Source organism: Pantherophis guttatus, chromosome 2, assembly GCF_059756535.1.
Source record: "Pantherophis guttatus breed Tessera chromosome 2, ASM5975653v1, whole genome shotgun sequence".
NCBI lineage: Eukaryota > Metazoa > Chordata > Lepidosauria > Squamata > Colubridae > Pantherophis > Pantherophis guttatus.
Genome location: NC_142064.1, coordinates 120,278,982 through 120,302,329, shown reverse-complemented (window position 1 = coordinate 120,302,329; position 23,348 = coordinate 120,278,982). Strand labels below are relative to the sequence as shown.

General features: G+C 42.4%; 1 protein-coding gene across 4 annotated transcripts; it reads left to right on the top strand.

Annotated features, from left to right (window-relative positions):
- Positions 1-514: 514 nt before the first annotated feature.
- PFKFB1 (6-phosphofructo-2-kinase/fructose-2,6-biphosphatase 1) lies at positions 515-22,866 on the top strand. 4 transcript variants are annotated; one of them, XM_034434098.3, is made up of 17 exons: positions 661-725; positions 1,459-1,576; positions 7,548-7,688; positions 8,850-8,975; positions 9,101-9,197; positions 10,601-10,667; positions 10,761-10,835; positions 13,410-13,466; positions 14,979-15,100; positions 17,880-18,087; positions 19,588-19,734; positions 20,002-20,106; positions 20,345-20,474; positions 20,785-20,847; positions 21,911-21,975; positions 22,209-22,346; positions 22,767-22,866. In XM_034434098.3, the coding sequence occupies exons 3-17, from the start codon at positions 7,637-7,639 to the stop codon at positions 22,824-22,826; spliced, it is 1,512 nt and encodes a 503-aa protein (XP_034289989.2). In that variant the 5' UTR covers positions 661-725; positions 1,459-1,576; positions 7,548-7,636; the 3' UTR covers positions 22,827-22,866. The 4 variants fall into 4 exon arrangements, with proteins under 4 accessions (XP_034289988.2, XP_034289989.2, XP_034289987.2 ...); XM_034434097.3 differs by lacking the exon at positions 1,459-1,576 and having other exon boundaries at positions 515-725; XM_034434096.3 differs by lacking the exons at positions 661-725; positions 1,459-1,576; positions 7,548-7,688 and adding an exon at positions 7,912-8,041.
- Positions 22,867-23,348: the final 482 nt, after the last annotated feature.

Below are 23,348 nucleotides of genomic sequence, written 5' to 3'. Positions count from 1 at the left end.
GGAATGAAATTTCAAGTAGGGAATAAAAGTATCAGAAATCCTTTTTCTTCAAAACTGTTATTCTAGATCCAGTCTTTATGCTATAATTGTCTATCTCATATGTACATTAGAGCTAACTTGGGGTGGGGGAGCCTCTTGTTTCCCAGAGTTGGCTATGTATTTGACCTGGACAAAGAATCCCTGTTTGTTAATTATGCATACTTAATTTTTATCCCACTTTTCCTTCTAAAATTTTATCCCCACAACCATAACCCTGTGAAGCATGTGGAGCTGGAAAAGAGTGTCTGACCAGAAGCTCATCCAGGGACTTTCGGCTCTGATAATCCAAATACACAAATGTTACACTGCTTCTTGTTATAGTGTCCCATGCTCACCTAAAAATTGTAATGATTTTAATGGGATTTGGATCAAAAGATCGTCTTCTGTGCTCCTGTCCATCTGGGTTAGACAACAACTTTACCCTACGATCTGGTGCTGCTGTCTCCTTCTTCCAACTTTAAGGCTAATATTAGTACTGACCTTTTCTGCTAAGGGATTTTTTTGGAAAGACTCCCTGGATTGTTTTGCCTCCAGCTCAGCAACAATTATTAATGACACCATGACTGGAAACCTGACCCCTAAAGAAAGTTCTTGCCGTAGTGACAAGGCAATCCTTCCAATGCCATGGCTTTTAGAAAACAAACAGGATTGATCAGATATGGAGGAAAAACCTGTCAAAATCCCAGGTAGGAGTTTTTTAATTGATACAGCTGGTAACTAGAAAACTAGGGGGACAATAGAAGTTGTACTTTAAGGAGTTAACGGATAGGCAGGATGCCGTCTTAGAATCAATACTCAAGGGTCCCATTTGTGGGAAACAGAATGACATAGCTTCTGTCATCTTGTTGTCTGGTGTAGGTTTATGATTCATACTGGGAAGTACCCAAGATTGTGAATAGCACCCTTCACTTCCTCCCCTCCCCCCCTCCTCCCCTCCCCCTCCATCAGCTCAGCCCGATCAAAGCCTTCCCAGCTTGTATTATACTTCCTGGCCTAGAATGTTGGCAGGTGAAAGGTGGTGGCATTGATGGCCAGGATTTGCTCTGCGACATACAGCTTGGGTTAAAGTTGTTTGTGAAAGGGCCGTCTATGTTAAATGGGGGTAGAAGCTGAGTACATATTGAGCAACTTGCTGCAAAGCTGATCTACTTGCATAAGAAGACATAGAAAGATAGCCAAACAGTATGATGAATAGAGTTTTATTCATTTTTATCTTTAAAAGGATCTTTACCTAGTTTATTCCATGTCACTAAACTTACCTAATTTTGGTCTCTACCTCCATGTGATGTCTCTGTAGTAAAAGTCCACTTTAGTTTGGCATGTTTCCCCTTGTTTTAATCATCAGGTTTATATGCCAGATTTCTTCCAGGACTTTGCAGTGGTATATATAAAATCCCTCCTCTTTTTTTCCCACAATAGCTCTACAAGGTAGTTTGGGCTGAAAGAAAGTGATAGGCCCAAAGTCACCCAGTGACTTTGGATGGATATGAATGTGACTTTCTGATCCCAGTCCTACAACTTAAAAGACTATCCCATTGTGAGTCCTCTCTCCAGGGGGAGAGCCTTCTCTGTGGGGGCACCTACCATCTGGAACGAGCTCCTCCGGAGATACGGAGGATCCCGGACCTGCGCACGTTTCGTTGTGCTCTCAAAACTTTTTTATTTCAGCAGGCTGGCCTGGCCTAACTCTCCTCTTTTAAATTTTTAATTCGTTTGATCTTATAAATTGGGTGTTTTAATCTGTGTTTCGGCCAAAATATTTAATAATTTTAAGGGATTTTTAATATTTGTATTATCTGTATTTTATCTTGGCTGTTCACCGCCCTGAATCCTTCGGGAGTAGGGCGGTATAGAAATTTGATAAATAAATAAATAAATAAATAAATAAATAAATAAATAAATAAATAAATAAATAAATAAATAATGTAGTCACTGGTTTTCTAATGTAATAATTTTTTGAAAGGTCTGCAGCATGATGTTATTTTTCCTTCTTATAAAATGTGTATGGTAGTTAGTATTGAATTATAACTTTTGATTTTGTATTATAATCAGTGGATTATTTCATTATCTCCTATTTTTCTTCAGTCCCAGGGCAGTCCCAGAGAATTAATATAAATATATCAACATATAAAAATCTGACTTTTTAAAAAATGCATTGCATTGTGCTTACTTCAGTGTAACATTCTTCTGATGTATATTCAAACCATTTATTAAAGATTTATATATGTAAAAACATTCTAATAAAAGAAAGTGGTTTTCATTTGATAGTGATCAACTGGTGCTAGCTACTGCCTCATGCTCAAAGAAAGGACATAATAGTATCCGGATTCCATCAAAATTTTAAATGCTAAATTTCCTGATTCATATGATAATGGCAAAGAAGTTTCCAAGCTGATCATAGGCAGAAAAAACTCAGGGAAATGGTGAATATCTGTTCAGAATCAGAAATTTGAATTATCAACCAGGTTAAAGATATAATTCTCCGAGAAAGTCTTATACACAAATTCCAGTCTTTTTTATCAAATTTATAAAGCATCGCTTTCCACTGAACCATTTTCTTTGTTTTGAGAAATATTATTTTGTGACCTATTTGCCGAAGCACCTTCTCAGTTTATGATTTAATTTAATTTAATTTAATTTCCAATTTATATACCGCCCTTCTCCCTGAGGACTCAGGGCGGTGTACAGCCAAGATAAAAAACATAAAATACAAATATTAAAACATTTAAAAATATATATAAATTTTGGCCCGGAAGTTAAGAATCACAAACTAATTAAAAGAATTTAAAAATTTCTTCTAAGCCAGCCCGGCTTGCTGAAAAAGATGGGTTTTCAGGGAACGACGGAAGGCATTGAGGTCATGGATTCTTCTTATCTCCGGGGGCAACTGATTCCAGAGGGTGGGAGCCCCCACAGAGAAGGCCCTCCCCCTGGGGGCCACCAGCCTACATTGTTTGGCTGATGGCACCCTGAGGAGGCCCTCTCTGTGGGAGCGCACGGGTCGATGGGAGGTCGTCGGTAGCAGCAGGCGGTCTCGAAGATAGCTAGGCCCTATGCCATGGAGCGCTTTAAAGGTGATAACCAACACCTTGAAGCGCACCCGGAAGACCACCGGGAGCCAGTGCAGCTCGCGCAGGAGCAGTGTTACATGGGAGCGCCATGTTGCTCCCATCACTACCCGCGCTGCTGCATTCTGGACCAGCTGGAGCCTCCGGGTGCTCTTCAAGAGGAGCCCCATGTAGAGTGCGTTGCAGTAGTCAAGGCGAGAGGTGACGAGGGCATGAGTGACTGTGCACAAGGAATCAAGAAAGGGCCGCAACTGGCGAATCAGGCGAACCTGATAAAAGGTCCCCCTGGTAACAGCCGTCAGATGTTCCTCCAAAGACAGCTGCCTATCCAGGAGGACTCCCAGATTGCGAGCCCTTTCAGTGGGGGCCAAAGACTTGCCCCCAATAGTCAGCGATGGAGTCAACTGACTATATCGGGATGCCGGGAGTCACAGCCACTCAGTCTTGGAAGGGTTGAGCTTGAGCCTGTTCCTCCCCATCCAGATCCGCACAGCCTCCAGGCACTGGGACATCACTTCAAGGGCATCGTTGGGGTGGCCTGGGGTGGAGATGTACAGCTGGGTGTCATCAGCGTACTGGTGGTATCTCACCCCAAAGCCATGGATGATCTCGCCCAGCGGCTTCACATAAATGTTGAACAGAAGGGGCGAGAGGACCGATCCCTGCGGCACTCCACAGATGAGAGGCCTCGAGGTCGACCTCTGCCCCCCTGCCAACACAAACTGCGACCGGTCGGAGAGAAAGGAGGAGAACCACCGCAACACAGTGCCTCCCACCCCCAACTCTTCCAGCCGGTGCAGCATGATACCATGGTCGATGGTATCAAAAGCTGCTGAGAGATCTAACAGGACCAGAACAGAGGAGCAGCCCCTGTCCCGAGCCCTCCAGAGATCATCCACCAACGCGACCAATGCCGTTTCCGTGCTGTGCCCAGACCTGAAACCCAACTGGAACGGATCTAGATAGGATGTTTCCTCCAGGAATTGCGGAAACTGTTGCGTGACCACACTCTCAACAACCTTCGCAATGAAGCGAAGGTTGGAGACAGGACGATAGTTGGCTAATATTGCTGGATCCAGGGACGGCTTCTTGAGGAGAGGCCTCACCACCGCCTCTTTCAGGGCAGCGGGGAAGTGACCCTCACTCAACGAAGCATTAATGACGCCCTGGAGCCAGCCTCGTGTAACCTCCCGGGAAGCCAGTACCAACCAGGAGTGACACGGGTCCAGTAAACATGTGGCCGCACTAAGTCTCCCCAAAATCCTGTCCACATCATCGGGAGTCACAACATCAAACTCCTCCCAGATAACATTCTCAAGACTGTTCCTCGTCACCCTGCCCTGATCTACCCAGTCAGAGTCCAGATCCCCCCGGATCTGAGCGATTTTTGTCATACAGGTATTGTCCGAAATCCTCCGCCCTGCCTTCTAAGGGATCCTCCCGCACTCCCAGATGGAGCAGGGCGCGGGTCACCCTAAACAGGGTGGCCGGACGATTCCCTGATGATGCAATAGAGGCGGAAAAGTAGTTAGACTTTGCCGTCTTTATCGCCACTAGGTAGGCCTTAATATGCGACCTTACCAGTGTTCGATCAGATTCAGCGAGACTGGCCCTCCAACCGCTCTCCAGGCGTCTTTTCTGGCGCTTCATTTCCCTCAGCTCCTCAGTAAACCAAGGAGCCGCACGGGATCGGCATCGGGTCAGAGGCCGCAAAGGCACAACTCGGTCTAAGGCCCCACCAGCCGCCCGATCCCAGGCGGCTACCAGGTCCTCGGCCGAGTCATGTGCTAGATCCTCAGGAAATGGCCCAAGCTCCATCTGGAACCTATCAGGATCCATCAGGCGCCTGGGGCAGATCCATCTAATTGGATCCGCCTCCCTGCGGTGAGGGGTCGCGGTTCGAAGATCTAGGCGAAGGAGTGAGTGGTCCGTCCATGACAAGGGTTCCATGTCTATATCCCCTATAACAAGACCACTCAACCACTGGCCAGAGACAAAAATCAAATCCAGAGTGTGACCTCCCCTGTGAGTAGGGCCATGAACTAACTGGGTCAGGTCCATGGCCGTCATGGAAGCCATGAACTCCCGAGCCACCTCAGACGTTTCACCGACGGATGGCAAGTTGAAATCACCCATGACTAAAAGCCTGGGTGTATCTACTGCCACCGTGGCTATCACGTCGAGTAGCTCAGGTAAGGCTGTTGCCACGCGGCAGGGAGCCAGGTACGTAAGCAACAAGCCCATCTGAACCCCACGGCCCCACTTCACAAGGAGGGACTCACATCCGGCTATTTGAGGCACAGTGGTCTCCCTCGGACCCAGATCCTCATTAATAATAACCGCCACCCCCCCGCCCCTCCCCTGGGCCCTCGGCTGATGGAATGCTCTGAAGCCTGGTGGGCACATTTCAACCAGAGGGACGCCACCCTCTGGGCCCAACCAGGTCTCCGTAATACCCGCCAGGTCCGCTCCTCCCTCTTGTATAAGATCGTGAATGGGGGGGGCCTTATTGACCACGGACCTGGCATTGCACAGCATCAGCCGAAGGCCCAGCTCCTGAGTATCTAAGCCACCTAGTATCCGAGCAGAGCCTTGGGGACCGGGGCAAGCAATTGCTCTCAGACAGCAAGTGCGAGCCCCCAGCACCTGATGTGGTCCCCTGCTCCCGCCATATCTGCCCCTCCCATTCACCGTGCCGATGGTACAGCCCTCATAGATATCGTCCCCCATCCCTTTCCCAATCCCTCATCCGGTGCCCCCCGGATCGTTACCCTGTGCCGGGCACGGCTCTGACCCTGGTGGATTCCCCCCCCATCCGCCATAGTCGTCTTCCCAGTACCTTTAAAAGAATAATTACAACCCCCCCCCAGAACCCCTTAAAATCTTTAAAAATTTCCCTAAAAAGCCCCATAAATTCTTCCTTGCTCCATGCCATCTCTCCGGACTCCAAAGTCCGTCATCGAGATAGGCCCTCGATAATGTGGGGGGCCAAACCTGCGAGAGGGGAGAATCTCGCAGGGCGAGGAGTTCCGACACCGAATACATATAGCTATCAGGGGAAACAGTCCAAGGGTGGGGGACCGCTGATGTTATAAGCGTAGGGAAAATTCCAGTCCATGGTCAGGCTGCCAAGCTCCACTGTCCTCTCACAACAGTGGCTAAGGAGGTGCATATCATTCGACCCTGAAAGTTTCCAGGGTGGCCGTCTCTCACCAGGCCAATCCATGGAGACTTTGATAGAAAGCTCACGGGTGAGGATAGCCATATTCCGCCTCCTCAGGCCTCATGTCCATAGAACCAGTATCCCTCCTGGGATTAGCAGCATCAGGATGAGGAAAAGTTGGCTTTAATCCAAGAACATTTTAAAATTTGGCTCATTTCAGATCACATTCTTAAAGTGAAAAAGAATAACATCATTGCACTTTTGTTGGTTTTAGGGTTTGAATTTTATTATTTGGGGGGGGGGGTGTTTTTTTTAAAAAAAAATCCTACTGTTTAAGTACTGTTAAATATTAATGAGTGTCTTGGAGGATGAGGGGCTTTGATGTCCTATCTCAGCTCTTGCTTGTTTATCTTCTTCAGTATTGCCCGGGGAATGCCAGCAAACCAACATACATCCTCATAGTGGTAGTTTAAACTACCACTATGTGATAGACCTACTGAAGGTAATCTGAAAGTTATAATTATCCCATAAAACACAAATCTTGAATATCACAGTTTAGAAATCTTAGATCCACTGCTAGCCTGAAGCTCTGTTTTCTTCAGAAATTCTAGTTTGTGGACTAATTCCGTAGTAAACACCAGTAACACCAACATTTTGTTTGGCGTGTGAACTATTATGGGTCAAAGCCATACCCAGGGCAGACTGGGCCCTTGACACCAATTTCAGTAGTAGTTCAGGATCATTTCTTCCAGCCATGATCTCTGGCAAGCTCTGCACTCGGTCTTGAAGCCAGAGAACGAACAAATGGTGATTTAAAAGTAAAGTGAACCAGTGTTTTCCACTGAAAACAAAATAATGGGGCTTTGGAACTCTCCATGGTAATAACCATGTTACAGAGAGCTCAAACCTGTGCAAATTCTTGCATTTCTCTGCTTTCATTTATTAGAAATGCAAAGTTCTAGCTCAGGTAGTTGTAAAAACAAAATACCAAATAATAATAATAATAATAATAATAATAATAATAATAATAATAATAATAATAATAATGAAAGATGACAAAATATTGAAAACTGAGAAGATTTCACTTTATAGGTGGAAAGAATTGGATTTCTTCATTTAAGATTAAACATCATCCAAGCCTCTGTCTCTGTCCCTATTTCTGATTCTTATTCACTTATTTCTTACTTAAAATATAGGAGTTACCTATGCATACAGTATGTCAAATAAATAAATAACGGTGCATACTGACACATTATCATAACTGAATTCAACTGCAGGGTTTAATTTAGAGAAGCTGAACGCTCTAGAGAATTGGAAGTAAGAAATAAGACCCGGAGTCTCTGCTGTTGAAAGAAAGACCTCCTTGATGTCGGCTGGGAAAAAAACATCTGTATTACAAAGGCTAAGAAATGAAACAGGTTGGTTTTTTCAATGTCTGTGTGTCTCTGCAGTGGTGATTCTAAATGATATCAGGACTTTTCTCTCCCTAATAGCAAAGCATATTTGTCCAGAAGTGAGCTGCAAGTTATCTGTAATGTATAAAAAGGTGGGAGTTCAACGACCTCTTGTCCAACACCGAACCTATCTTTCATGCATATGCAAACACAAGATCAGCCATAGCTGAGCTTTCAGGAAGAGCCAGACAGTCCAGTTCTGCAAGCTAGGAAGACGGTTGTCAGGATGTCTGGAGAGTTTGGGGAGCTCACACAGACTCCCCTCCAGAAAGTATGGATTCCCCGCACCAGCAGGCGTCTGCAGCAACGCAGGGGATGTGAGTTGGGATGAAAAAGTGGGTCAGCTCTTTCCCTTGAGGAAAAGCTAAGCTCTCTTGACGGCGGCAGGAGGTTTGAAAAGGGAAGGGCAAGGCAGGGCAGAACCAAATCTTCTGAAGCCGTGTTTTTGCAGGGATAATATATGGGAGCTTTATGAAGATGAGGGCTAAAGCAATCACTGGCTAGTGCCAAGGCCAGAAGTGGGAAGGAGATCACTCTGTCTCTGACACCCCCTTTTTATTTCTCTTTCTAATATTCCTTCCCTCTCTCTCCCAAGCAGGAAGCCTGATCTCTTGTAGAGGAGTTTGGAAATTAGCCAGAAGGCTGTGTGCAACCCTAAGGAGTCACAAGGACTCTCTAAGGCCCAACTTGCTCAGGCAATAAGCATTTACGATGAGAGAAGGTTTGAACATCTTCAAGTTTGGTCTCTGAGTTCAATCTTCCTGAGTGGGAGAGACTCTAATCTTCCCAATCATTTGCTCCCCAGCCATGTATGGACTTCCAACTTCCAGAATTCACAATAATGGTCATGCTGGCCAGAAAATCCTGCAAATTAATGACTATGAATCCAGAGATCACCAAGGTGGAAAAGTCCTGGGTTAACTGTTACCTATCCCACAATAGTCTGCTGTGCTGTAGGTTTTACTGAAAGACTCTATTGGTTGCTTTAGGATTCAGAGTTTTAATGCTAAACCAGAAAAGTTTTGGGTGTATTAGACAGAACACTATTTCTCTCTGTTTTGTGAGTTCCTGAATCTCATCACAAAATTAGGCTCAGTCTCTATTTCTTTTTCCCTTTCTCTTCAGCCTCAGTGCCACAGTTCACCAATTCACCAACTATGGTGATCATGGTAGGATTGCCAGCACGGGGAAAAACTTACATCTCTAAAAAGCTCACTCGCTACCTCAACTGGATTGGGATCCCCACAAAAGGTACGGAAGGGAATAAATGATTCATTCTAGGTGAATGGAATCAAAGGGCAGAGGGAGAACCTCGTAAGCCAACAGAGAAAGACTTACTTAAAAATACCGAGCCATCCTAGTCTCCATCTCCCTAGTGTTCAATGTTGGACAGTATCGCCGTGAAGCCGTCCAGACATACAAGAATTATGAGTTCTTCCGCCCAGACAATGAGGAAGCTATGCAGATCCGGAGGTGAGGAGCTTATTCAGATCTGATTGGTATAGTGGAGAAGACAGAGGAGGTTGTTTCCTACCACAATGCCCACCGTAGTCTGCCAGGATGCCCTCCGACGTCTTAGTTCGATTTAACTTGGGGAGAGGGGCAGTAAATAAGGAGCTTTCAAATACAACCCTTAGTTTTTGTTTTCCAAATATATTTCTGTGCCATATATGGGATCCAGGAGCATTCTTGGAAATAACTATTATCCTTGATTGTAGCATTTCATTTTCCAATATTCTATCTTCCCATTTAATGTTCTCGTAAAAAAAAGCCTTTAAAACAGTCATAGAATCTGGTGCCCAATTGAGTTGTTGCCTCACATTGGCCCCCTGCATGACATTTGGGGACCAGGAGATATGGGTCTTGGCAAGACCACATTTTTGATTTTTGTAAACATGGCTGAAATAATAGCAATAGCACTTAGACTTATATACTGCTTCAAAGTGCTTTACAGCCCTCTCTAAGCAGTTTACGGAATCCACATATTGCCCCCAACAATCTGGGTCCTCATTTTACCAATCTCGGAAGGATGGAAGGCTGAGTCAACCTTGAGCCTGGTGAGATTCGAACTGCCAAATTGCAGGCAGCCGGCAGTCAGCAGAAGTAGCCTGCAGTATTGAATTCTAACCACTGCGCCACCACAGCTCTAAATAATGCACCTGAAACCTTCCACACATCTTAATGTGCTACTGAAAAACTAATTGTTGATATTACATTATAAAGATGCTGAAAAGGGGAGGCCGTAGAGGAAAAGTCAGCATTCCCACTACCTCTTGAATTTAATAAAAAAAAAAACATAGCTGTTAATACAAAAAGAATGTTTCAAAGATTCAACATGTGAAACATAATTTGATTGATTGATGATGTGCCATCGAGTTGGTGTTGACTGTTAGCGGGCACATAGATTGGTTTCCTCCATGACAATCTGACCCTAACCTGACCTTTCAGGTCTTCTAACTGTGCATTCATTGCTACTGAACGATGATGGTCGTTCATTTCATCTGTTTCCTTCCACCTTTTCCAGCATAAGAACCTTCTCCAGAGAGCTAGGTCTTCACATAACATCTACAGTAGGATAATTTGAGCCTGGCCATTGAGTGAGAATTCTGGGTTGATTCATTCGATGGCCCATTTGTTTGGTTGTCCACAGTATTTTCAGCAGTCTTCTCCAGTACCACCAATTCTCTTTCTAGCCTATCTCCTTAAACTTCAAGGAGGTAGCTTGGTTAGCTAGAAAGGCACTTTGCCTGTTCCATATTTCTATATTTGTTTTTTGGTTTTTTGTTAATGTGGTGGTTGGTTGGTTATTTATTTATTTTGGTGCTGCCACAGCAATGGATTATATTGTGTGATCTCTTCCTTGCTATCTCTTTTAGACAGTGTGCATTAGCAGCTCTTCGGGATGTCCAAATCCATCTGAGCGTGGAAGAGGGACAAGTGGCGGTAAGACGGCAAAAGCCCATGTAGATCTAATCCTATTGTCACCTATTTCAGGCTGCATGCCAATTCAGTGGCCTTGTCTTCTCCATTACCTAGGTTTTCGATGCCACTAACACTACACAGGAACGCCGTGCCCTTATCTTGCAGTTTGCCAAGGAGAATGGCTACAAAGTAAGTGGGGGAAATAAAGAGCCCATAAGAATAACGGGGTGTGATGACCTAGAGCTGTGTGCAAATTTGCAAGGCCTTGAGTGCCAAACCCTTAGAGATCCTCAAAGTTGTAATTTTTTAAAACTATAGAAGGAAGAAATTAAGTATATGACTGGAAAATAATCAAATTAATGTTTAATCAAATCAATGTTAGTTCTTGTCCTGATCTCACCTTGTAGTTTTGAAGTCTGGACTTTGTCACCCTGTTCAGTTGCAATGCTGGGTCTGTGCCCTATTCTACGTACACTTTTTGCCACGAGGCAAATTCAGATTTGAAAATACAGACTGAATTAAGCAAACTGGGGCTTTTGTTTTTTTTTTCTTTTATTTACTTACCTTTACTTAATTTGCTTCCTAACTTTCATTTACAATGCAGAAGAAGCAAAGTTCAAAATCCTTTTTGTTACATTCATCTATCATTATAAGCCATTAAGATATTCAAAAACAAGTAACACCAGTAATTTTTTATTCTAGAATACCTACTAAGACAATGCAGTTCAGTTCTTAAAGCAAATTAAGCAGTCCTAATTGTCAGTTAGGTGAGACTTGAGTCACAGTTTTGGCTGTGATTAGATGAGGATGATATTTTTTAAAATAATTTTATTCGAAGTTGTTTTTAAAGAAACAAGACAATGCAAACTAAACTCAGAAAGGAAAAGGAAAAGAAAGAAAGAATAAAAAGTGCAAGAAAAAAGAAAGAACAACAAAATAAGAATAAGAAAAGAAAAGAAATATTTAAAGGAGTGACTTCTGATCTTCATTACAATAAGTTACAAACACCATTTATTCTTCATCCCCTATAAAATTACATGCAAGTATCTCTTCTTCCCATTGCCCATCCTCTACCTAGACACAAATCCATAAACCATTAACATTTCAGTCCTGGTCTCAGCCAAAGTCCATAAAAGATTTCAAGAATTTTATAGAAACATGTCTTTCTGCTCTTTCCATTTGCTTCTAGGAATCTTGATCTTTAATTCATTCGGATGTTATCAGAGGATTTGCTCTCTCTTCAGATTTTCTTTTTCCCAACTCGAAGGCTACTTCAAGGCTTAAATCCCTTTTGTAAATCCAATAATGAGGCATTGTCCAAGTCATCTTTTCGCTTATCATTGGTATTTCCACTTTAACTGTCCTCTCTGTTTTATAATCCATATATTTTTCATTTTCCAGTATTTCAATAACTTCTTTATATTGTAATATTTCTGCTTCAGATGAGACTTGTTTTAGCTCTTTGTCCTATAGATCTTCCAAGATATTCTCTTTCATAACTGTCATTTCCTTTTAAATATCATTTTGGACATAATCTAGCCGTAGAAGCAGACATCGCTGCTGACACTGTAGCTCCCAGTTTCTGTCCTGATTCTTCAAATGTCTCCTGGAGTATTTCAAATGGCATACCATGATCTGTCATTTTCTCTCAATGCTGATGAAAGGCAAGTCTGCCTCTTCATTTTTCTTTTATGCTTAGAATATTTAGCCCCTTCTAGTATCCAATTTCTGAAAACATAAAGCCTCAAATCTTTATTATAATTTAAGGTAAACTAAATAATTTAGTTCCCATGAAGGTCCTCTTTATTGATATTATTATTTTCAAAATCATATAACAAAACCCTTAGTATTTCAAAGTTGTCTGTTCCCTTAATTCATTTATCACTTTCTTGAATTAAATTAAATTGAATTTAATTTGAAATTAAAATCTTCTTCAGCTTTGGCCATTAATTTCAAATTCTTTACATTCTTAAGCTTATAGTTATTTTTTTTCTTTTATTCCAAAATAAATGTAAACTCACTAAGTTTGCTCCCCATTTTTAGTTAGGGAAGGAAGGACAAAAATACATCCTTCCCCCCCAATACGGGACATTTCCTAGATGCTTCAGTTTGCCTATTGCCCTGGTCACTTGGAATTCACAAAGATAACCTGACCCTTTAAATCACAGTTTATGTTAAAATGCCAATATGAGATGTCACATCTGGAAGGTACCCAGCAGGGCTGTTGTTTTTTCGTAACTAGATTTGCAGGTTGCATAGTAGATTAGGCATCTAACTGCCATATACATTCACTTGCCTTTCTCTCCCCACTACCACCACCACATCTCATACTTCCAGTAGATTTTGAAGGCTTACATAAAAATACAACAACTGCAAAATTTGTATAATCGAAGAAAATGCTTTTGTCAGGAGCAATTAGAATAGAATAGAATAGAATAAAGTAGAATAGAATTCTTTATTGGCCAAGTGCGATTGGACACACAAGGAATTTGTCTTGGTGCATATGCATTATTTACATAGTGTAAATAAAAAGACAAGATACATTCATCAAAAATCATAAGGTACAACACTTAATGATAGTCATAGGATACAAATAAGCAATCAAATCATACTTTAAATTTAAATTATCAAATCATAAATTACGGCGATTTCATATCCTTTCCGCTCTGAAATTAATTGTTTTCACCAGTTGTAATAGCTGATTGGTGGCTGACTGCATAATCTTTTTTTCTCTTTCCGTGACCCCTCCATCTGTCACTGGAGGTTTTCTTTATTGAATCCATCTGTGATGATCCGGACATTGTTCAGGAAAATATCAAGGTAAAACTCCTTTCTGTGCCTTCTGTCAGATATTTTGGTAATGTTTAAAGTCTGGAAGAGAGCTAAAGCCAGTTATAAAATCTATATCTCTCCATATTCAGGGGCATTCATTTGCATAGTTCAAAGGGATGGGAGTTGGCCATCTTAAAATTCATTCAGGTTTGGTGCAAGGGTTTTTTGTGGTATTCAAAAGTAAACTGACAATCAGCTATTAACGACTGATAATGGAGCTCCTTTGGGGCAGGGGTTTAGTGCTACTGGAGTAGTGCTACTGTGAAATAATAGTACTGTATTCCAGAAAATTGTTAAACCGGTGGTAAAAAGCAGCCTGAAACAACAGCTGATAAGTGCATGAAGAAGAGAGTTGTGAAGCACCACAAGAGAAAGCTAGATAGTGAATAACTGCATCCATCCATCCATCCATCCATCCATCCATCCATCCATCCATCTATCCATCCTAGCTGCCCACTCCAACAGATTCTGAGTGGCTGACAAAATCAAGTACAAGATAAAACAATTGAAAATGTAAACAACACAACAGACTTGGAAAACAGTACAATAGCCACATCGTCCTTCCCCCAAATATTAAGCCCAGGTCTGGGACCTAAGCCAGGTTTTAAGGGCCCTTGGAAACCCTAGGACAGTGAGCACCATCCATATCTCTGGGAGAATGCTGTTCCAGAGGATGTGACTGTAAGGGAGAAGGCACACTTCCTAGGTCTCACAGGTTGGCAGCATTTAATATAAGGGACCTGAAGTGCACCCATGTAAAGTGCACCAAATGTACTGGAAAGGCAGAAACAGTGAAAGAAAGGTGATTCCTCGGTAACCAAGCCCTGTGACATGAAGGGCTTTAAAGGTAACACCCAGCACCTTGAATTGCACTGAGAAACCATCTGGTAGCCAATACAGTGGTGACATGTGGCCACAATGAGAAGTTACTGCTCATGCTGCTGTATTTTGAAGCAGCTGTTGCTTCTGAATGATCTTCAAGGGCAGCCCTATAGAACACATTGAAGTAGTCCAGTCTGCAGGGTCCCCTGGTCGAAGAAAGCAATATACACAATATACCTCTGGAAAGGCCTTCCTGGCCACAGCTGCCATCTGCTCTTTCAGCAGTAGCTGTGAATCCAGGAGGACTCTCCCAAGTTGTACACAGGTCTTGATGGGGAAATCAAGTCCCATCCAAGACAAAGATGTGAATGTTCCCAACCCAGGAGAACTCGACAGCCAGATCCACTTAGTCTTGTAAGCATTGAGCCAAAGTCTCAGTGTCCCTCCCATCCAGATCCAAACAGTTTCCCAAAAGTGGATCTGTACCTTGACAGATTTCCTTGCCCAGTCTGGGGTAGAGATGTAAAGCTGAGGAAATCTCCTTCTCCCCTGGCTTTCTAGACTCATACTAATCTGGATAATAACAAAGATCACCAGGCTGATTGGGTGTCTCTCTCTATCATGTTCTCTATCCCCATCCTATGTTCTCTTCTTGCCTGGTGTACCAACCACCCACAGCAAGTGAAGCTAACCAGTCCTGATTATAAGGACTGTAACCGGGATGAAGTGGTGGAGGATTTCCTCAAGAGGATTGACTGTTACCAGAAAACCTATCAGCCATTAGATGATGAGTTGGACAGGTAAGGAGGGAATGTCTCCGCTACTCTATTGGGGTTGGGCAGGTACACTTAAGGACGTCTACATTGCAGGGCATTTGAATTTTCAGTGGCTTGCAAAACATAGCATCAAAAAGATATTAAGCTTAAAAAGTCCCCCCCACCCCCACCCCAGGGGTGAAATGCTCCCGGTTTGGACCGGATCGCCGGATGAAGGCGGATGGTTCAGAGAACTGGTAGCAAAAATCCCTGCCCCCCCCATACCCAGCTGAGCCGTACAATCATCAGAGGCTTTTTTTTTTAACTTTTAAAAGCATTTTTTCTACAACCTCTTTGGCCGAAAAAATGCTTTTAAAAGTTAAAAAAAAAAAGCCTCTGATGATCGCGCGGCTCAGCTGGGATCCTCAAAGGCTTTTAAAACTACCATCACTTGTACAGTTACAGATGTTCCTTCTCCTACCAGTCTAAGAAAAAAAAGTAAAGTAATTTCCAGTATTTTGCACCTTCCTATTGTCAGTATATATGGAACAACAAATACACTGAGATCCTCTCAAGGTTATCTGGCCACCATTCTCCTTAAAAGTCACTGTGAGTTAGGAAGCTGAAATGATAGCAGGTTGACATTTTTACAACTAAGCACTTTTTCCAAAACAGATATGAATGTGTTTTGCGTGTTGAAACAGCAACTGAGTTAATAGGAAGAGAATAATTAGATTCTAAACAATGCATACGGGAAAAGGCAGGATTTGGAACAGATTTGGAACTTTCTGTGAAGGGTGGGGAGAAGAAAATAATGGAAAAAGGGTGGGGAAGAGAAAGTACAGAGAGTAAAGAGCTGGGAGGCAAGTTGAGACATGTGTTTCTACCTGGAACTAAATTAACCTTTTAGAAAAATTGTAGTTATTCAGTTACTATCATTGCAACAGTTCCAATAAATCGGACCACAGTCAGAAATAAATGATGCAGTTCCCCCAACCAGAGACAATAATGTGTTCACTAGAGGCCAGAGGTGAATCTCAAGATGGCATTCTTTCTACTAAGGAATACAAAACAAGTACTTTATCTTTTATATTTAACCCACCTATCTTCAAGTGAGTTTTCCAGTAAAACAATATCCATGTTTCCAATTGTTAATCTGTTAGCAAAGGTTAGGAAGTTTTTAAGAAGGCTGACATTCTCACAGCGCTTGCTAGCTATCTAATCATTGCATCACAGGCTAGAATTCATCTCTATAATTCTATTTTATTCGTATATCTAGTACTGGTATGTACCAGAGCTATGGTCTACTGTATATAGTATTCCAAAAGTAATTTTTGCTCATTTAATTTTGTGATGAATATTCTATCTCCATTCTTCTTAATCAAAAGATAAAATTTCTGAGAATATGCTATAGGAGACGTTCTTAAAAAAAACACTTAATTCTATGATAAATGGACCCCATCTTGTATTTTACAGGTAGTTCTCAACTTACAACCACAATTGAGCCCAAAATTTATGTTGCTAAGTGAGAAATTTGTTAAGTGAGTTTTGCCCCATTTTACGATTTTTCTTGCAACATTTCTTAAGTGAATCACTGCAGTTATTAAATTAGTAACACCTTTGTTAAGTGAATCTGACTTCCCCATTGACTTTACTTGTCTGAAGATCACAAAAGGGGATCACATGACCCCAGGACACTGCAGCCGTCATAAATATGGACCAATTGTCAAGCATCTGAATGTAAATCATGTGACTATGGGGATGCTGCAACAGTCGTAAGCAGGGGTGGGTTCTAAAATTTTTTACTACTGGTTCTGTGGGCGTGGCTTATTTTGTGGGCATGAGTTGATGGTCATGTGATAATTCTTTAGGATTTATCAGAGGTACTGGTCTACCAGGCTTTTAACTGCTTGCAGAGCTGTACCAGTCTACTCATTTGTTTTTGGAGGCACCGGTATACCCATTTGTTTTTGGAGGCACCTGTCTACCATCACACTGCCTTTTAACACTGATCAGCTGTAAGGCGGCCCTTTGAAGCCCCACGGCAAGAGTTTAAACAGTTTTTTTCCTTCTAGCCAATCAGCTGGGACTCAGGAGGCAGCAATAGATTGGGGGTGGGACCAAATAAAAGGTAAGAATAACATGGGGGTGGGGTGGGGGGTGGGAGGGACAAGGTCCCGAACAAAGAGAACTGGTTCGGTGACATATTGTCACTGCTACCGGCTCGGCCGAACCAGGCCGAACCGGGAGGAACCCACTACTGGTCGTAAGTGTGAAAAACAGTCATAAGTCACTTTTTCAGTACCATTGTAACTTCAAACGGTCAGTAAGCAAACAGTCATAAATTGAGGACTACCTGTATTCTGGTAATACAGTCTTTTCCAATCTATTGCCATGTGACTACATTTCCCAATTCTAAGCCCAACACATTTGGAGATAGGGTTAGGGAAAGCTGGTATAATTTTGGCAAACGTTTAATACCAGTACTGAAAATTGGTAGTAAAATATTAGATGTTAGGAACAAATCAGAAGTGAATTATGCTAGTTAAAAATGCCACATTTTTTAAAACCAATATTTAAAGAAAAGCAGGCACTAAGAAACGTTGAGTGCTTAATCCACGAGAGTGGTGAATTGGTTATCCCACAAAGCTGTTGAGCTAAACTCCCAGAAAGCCCGTGATAGATGGTAAAGATGGCAGAGAGTCATAATTCAAACATCTGGGAAAGCCAGGGTTTTCCCAGTCCTGATTATAACTAACAAATGGATCCATCCATCCAAAAGAATGGCTCCTCAAATGTGATTTGGTTATTCTTCTTACTCTAGTTCCCTGTCCTACATTAAGATCTTCAATGTTGGCAGTCGGTACCTAGTGAACAGGGTTCAGGACCACGTACAGAGTCGCACTGTTTATTACCTGATGAATATCCACGTGACACCCCGCTCCATCTACCTCAGTCGGCACGGGGAGAGCGAGCTTAACCTCCGGGGGTGCATTGGAGGTGACTCTGGACTATCTGAGCGTGGCAAACAGGTATGCTTATCACATTGTTATATCTTGGTATGTTGTTGCATGTTAGCTGTTTCAAGTCAGGCCAAGCAGCATAAAAGCATCAGCAGTGGATAAATTCAGCAGTTTGATGTAGTGATCGAAGCACCAGGCTAGCACTCGCAGAAAGAACCTGTGAGTTCCATTTCTTCCTTAGGCATAAAAAACCATCTGGGTGACTTTGAATCAGTCACTCTCTCCCAGCCAGGAGAGAGGCAAAAGCAAAACACTTCTGAAAATCTTACCAGGAAAACTGTAAGGACTAATCCAGGCAGTTGCCTGGAGTTGAATCAAACCAAACCAGATCAAATCAAGTTTATTACAGTCAAAGACCAGAGCCAAGAACAAATAAAAACACTCAATGAACATCCAGTTAAAAATTCTAGAATAAAAGTAATAAATAACAGATAAAATCTATATTAAAATCACAATTTGGCATCCAGTCTGTCAGTTACACATGGCCTAACTATACGATAGTAACAATCCATAAACTGCGAGGCCCGTAGTCATTAAATACTAAAATGCGAAGAAATAGTAATGCAAAAGGCTTTGCCATATTAGTTGTGTAAAATTTGTTAAGGTGGATTAATCACGTTTCCGACGAATCCCCAGTGCTGCTGCGCACAGTCTAGCTACCTGTGCTGTAGTTACAGTCTTTTCATCCTTAAGCAGCCACTGGAGATAAGCAGTGTCAGAATGGCCAGAGTACCTATCAATTATTGGGATGATATGTTTTCTTCAACTATCTCTATAAAAGGAGCATCAAAGGAGTATGTGTCCGACGGCCTCCACCTCTCCTGAGCCACAGGAGCAAGGAGTCAAATCTGGCTTGAAGGCACATAAAATTCAGCAGAATAAAATGTCCTAAAGCTAATTTTGTTTGTTAAATCCCTCCGAAAATATTTAGAGAGCAACCACATAGGAATCTTTGGAATAAATATATCCCCAAAATTCAAGCACTGGATCTTTTATTGGGTTTACATAAACTGAACCATTAAAATCAACCTGGTTATAAAGCATCATTGACAATTATAAACTGGAGGCTTTCATCTCAAAGCATCTAATTCCTCACAAATCTAAAGTCCTTTACATCTGTTTATCTGTTTTCCATGGAGTTTGTAGAAGTTGCTGCGGCTTTTTAAAGAGGAGAATTATGAACTTCCATCCATGAGGAGACTGGATGTTCTGTATGTTGGCTGCTGTTCATTTGATGACAGCTGTGATATTTAAAGAAGGTTATCCTCATAAGATTTTCCACCCAGGTGTCCAATAGATCCAGGAGCTCCATATTAAGCTCATAGTCTTCAGAAAGTTTGAACATAGGGTTTGTGTTCCTACTTTCAAATACAAAATGTGGATTCTTAGAAGAGAAGGGCAGGAGCCGAGTGTCCTGTTTTTGGCTTGGGGCAAATGTGCCGAGTCCCTTGGGTGATTCATATCTAACATTTTTTCCATATTTTTTCCCACCCTCCCTTTCTTTGTCAGTATGCCTGTGCTTTGGCCAACTTCATCCGTTCCCAGTATATCCGTGACCTCAAGGTCTGGACAAGCCACATGAAACGCACAATCCAAACAGCAGAAGCATTGGATGTGCCCTATGAACAGTGGAAAGCATTGAATGAGATTGATGCGGTGAGAAGCTATCCTTAACACATCCTGGTTCTTAAATTGGGAGGTAGCCCTTAGGATTGCACATTTCTCTCTCTCTCATTTACCGCAAATTGCCTTCTATGACCACGAGAGACCTAACTCTCAAGACCAGAGTCCCTTCTTTAGCCTCGTCCTGTGGAAAGCATATGAGAGAAACCTGATACTTTGCTTCTTCATAAACTTTCTTTCAGCTGACTTTTTTTCTCAGTGTCCAGAACTCAGGGATTCCAAATCCTGCATTTGTTTCAGGGTGTCTGTGAGGAGATGACTTATGAAGCAATCCAGGCCAGTTATCCACAAGAGTTTGCCCTGCGAGATCAGGACAAATACCGCTACCGCTATCCTAAAGGAGAAGTAAGAACTGTACAATCTGGAACATGGGTGGATTTAGGTAGCATGTTACAAAAGGGGGAAATGGGCAACTCTAACATACTCCCAGGAACAGAGGAGGATGGGCAAAGAAAGTATTATCACTAATCAAAGAAAAACGGCTAAAACTGAAGTCACCCTTAAGGTTCTAACGAAGAGCAGGACAAAAATTCTAATCTAAATCAACACCAACAGAGAGGCCTCTCAAAATTTCTTCCTTCAGTCCTATGAAGATTTGGTGCAGCGCCTGGAGCCGGTCATCATGGAGCTGGAACGACAAGAGAATGTGCTGGTAATTTGCCACCAAGCTGTCATGCGCTGCCTCCTTGCCTACTTCCTGGACAAAAGTGCAGGTACCAGAACCATTTTTCCACATTGCAAGACTTTCCTCTCCCCCTTCCTGATTTAGTCTTCTCAGCTAAGAGCCTGGGAAGCAGATGGTGGCAAAACCTTCAGTGTATGATTCTTCCTGTATATAAGGCATTTTCTCTTCCCCGTAACACTTGCCAGTGGAAAAAAATTAAACTTTTCTCTTTTAGATTGCAAGACGTTGCTTTTGCAAATTGGGTGGATTGTTCTTATGCACCAGTTCTTCCTTTTCCTTAGTCTCTCTGTGTAGTTTTAGAGATCACGTTTGTTTCATTTGCCATTCTTCTTTTTCAGAGGAATTGCCATACCTCAAGTGCCCATTGCACACTGTTCTCAAGCTCACCCCTGTGGCATACGGTAAGTCCCTTCCTCCTGATCAAAGATCCATTTGGACAGCAAAAATCAGAAGTCTGTTTTAGAGGAGCATGCAGAGATAGCCAGTGATTAGGCACTGAAGATGAATTTATTGCAAAACAAAATATAATATACTCATATTGCTACCTAAAGTTATCAAATAGTGGTTGGGAGTAAATTGTTCTCTAAAGTTAATAAGCTTCCTCCCATTTTGTGGCTATGTACAGTCATTGATACATTCCTTCAGGGACTTTTCCTACTTATATGAATACTGTGGAACATGCAGGGAGAAAAAGCAAGAATTGCTGGCCTGTACAGTCTTTTCCAATTTATTGACTCTAATGTAGTTTGTTGTTGCTACTTTCTTGATTTTTTTTTTGACTTCTCTGTCCAATGTAAGCTACAGTCCTAGTACTTTTTAGCTGTCTTACTAGACAAATCCAATCCTGCGTAACTTCTCTAAGATTAGCTAAGGCAGGGGTATCAAACTGGATTTCTTTGAGGGCCGGATCAGCATTGTAGTTCTCCTCCAGCAGCAATCTGCTGGCCAAAAATGAGCCACGTGGGCCCCCCCGCAACAAGTTGTTGGCTGGCAGAGTGCTATAGGCCGTGGAGGCCAAAAACAGGGGGAGTGCACATGGCCCGTTTTGGCCAGCAGAGGCACCACGGGCCAGTCCTTTGATATTTCCAGGCTGGCCCTGTGGGTCGTATTGAATTTGACACCTACAGTCGTTAAACATCTACCTGAACAAAGCTACACATCTCTTCTATATTCATCTCTGCACACTGCACAATATTGCGTTTCTGTGACCAATCAGCAGCCTATTGGCAATAACCGCCATACTGGAGTTCCAGCCATTTTAATTCTGCTCAATTAAAAGGAAAAAACTGGCAGTTCCAAATCAGGTATTCATGCCAACCAAAGCAAGTCATGACTATTTTCAGAGAAGGGAGTTCGTGCAGGCCTAGCATGTCATCTTGAAGCCGATAAAGCCACTGGCAGTGAATGAGTGTTTGGAACTCCCATCTCCCATCAGTAATTGGGGGTTCATTCTTTTGGGGACAGGCTGCGAGGTGGAATCCATTTTTCTCAATATTGAGGCTGTGAATACACACCGGGAACGCCCCACGGTAAGGAGGATTCCTGTTACATGGGAGATTTTATATGAAAACCTCTGGAAAGAGGTTGTGAAGGAAGCTGTGATTGGCAAAGGGCTTGTATGACCTGAAGCTTTTCAGCCCCATCGTGTATTCCTGGTTATTGACTTGACAGGTGCTCCTGTTAAAGATCATTGTATTCAGAGTTGCATCTCTATGTAATATTTTCCTCTTATCTTCACTCCCCGCCCCCAAAACACCCTTAGCATTTTTCCTACAAAGCTAGCCAGGCCCCCTTGTATCGGCACTACCGCGCTGTGCCAATGGCTAGCCCTGAGCCCACCAAACAACCCTGCTGGAAAGATCTGGGGCGCTCTCCTCCCTCTTGCCTGTTTGACCCTCAGGTAAAAGAATCCTCTCTTCACCTAACTCCCTAACCTAATTCTGCCACATCGGACTTTAATCGCTGTGCTTTGCTGTGCTATCTCGATGCTTTTACTAACCTGCCCTTGAGAAATTCCTTCGAAGCCCAAATACACAATTTCATGGTGCCAAATTATTCACAAGAAAACCATATGTAGTTGACAAGAACTAGTCCAATATTCTGCAACGGGTCTATACTGAAAGAAGTGGTAGAACTACTCTTCTCTGCCCAAGGGCAGAGTTGAGAAACAGAGCCAAGATACACTGGCTATAATTCTAACACTCCGGATACTTGAAATGACTAATATAAATGGATGTAGACAGGCTTCAGTTCTTCACTGTATTTCCTTTTTAGGTCATAGTGGTACTTTAAAGTCTTTCTTTCCTTTGTCTTCTTGCAGAATGTTGATGTGTCACGAGATCCTACGGAAGCCCTAGACACCGTGCCAGACCATTATTAAACTTAAACACTAAAAACAAAAATAAACTGACTTTATTGAAGAGGTTCTTTTACTAATATAGATATACAGTGCCATCTAGAGAAACATAACTGGAATGCAAGTTCTGAACTACTTTGTATCACTTTATACATGTAGACATATCTCATTCAAAATGTCTTTGGAGATTCTCAAATCATGGTTGTCCCAAAAGTGCTTTTTCAAGAGGCAATTGGACTTTCTGGTTTTTCTTTGAAGACATTTTGCTTCTCATCCAAGAAGCTTCTTCAGCTCTGACTAGATGGTGGGGAATGGAAGGATTTATACACCTTGCAGACAGCTGGTCATCCTGTAGTCTGCAATTTTTCTGGAAGTGCATTTATACTCCTGCACCATTCGAAGCGTCTTCAAAGTCAAACCAGAAAGTCCAGTTGCCTCTTGAAAAAGCACCTTTGGGATAACCATGACCTGGATGACTGAGAATCTCCATAGACTTTTAGCGATGCACTTTGGGATGAATACTCTTCGAATGGTGCAGGAGTATGA

Excerpts from the sequence above, each read along its gene's own strand:
- PFKFB1 (XM_034434096.3), top strand. The coding sequence starts at position 7,951 with ATGTCTGGAGAGTTTGGGGAGCTCACACAGACTCCCCTCCAGAAAGTA. Across the intron at positions 10,836-13,409 it reads CCAAGGAGAATGGCTACAAA|GTTTTCTTTATTGAATCCAT; the intron begins GTAAGTGGGGGA and ends CTGTCACTGGAG. Across the intron at positions 22,347-22,766 it reads CTTGCCTGTTTGACCCTCAG|AATGTTGATGTGTCACGAGA; the intron begins GTAAAAGAATCC and ends GTCTTCTTGCAG.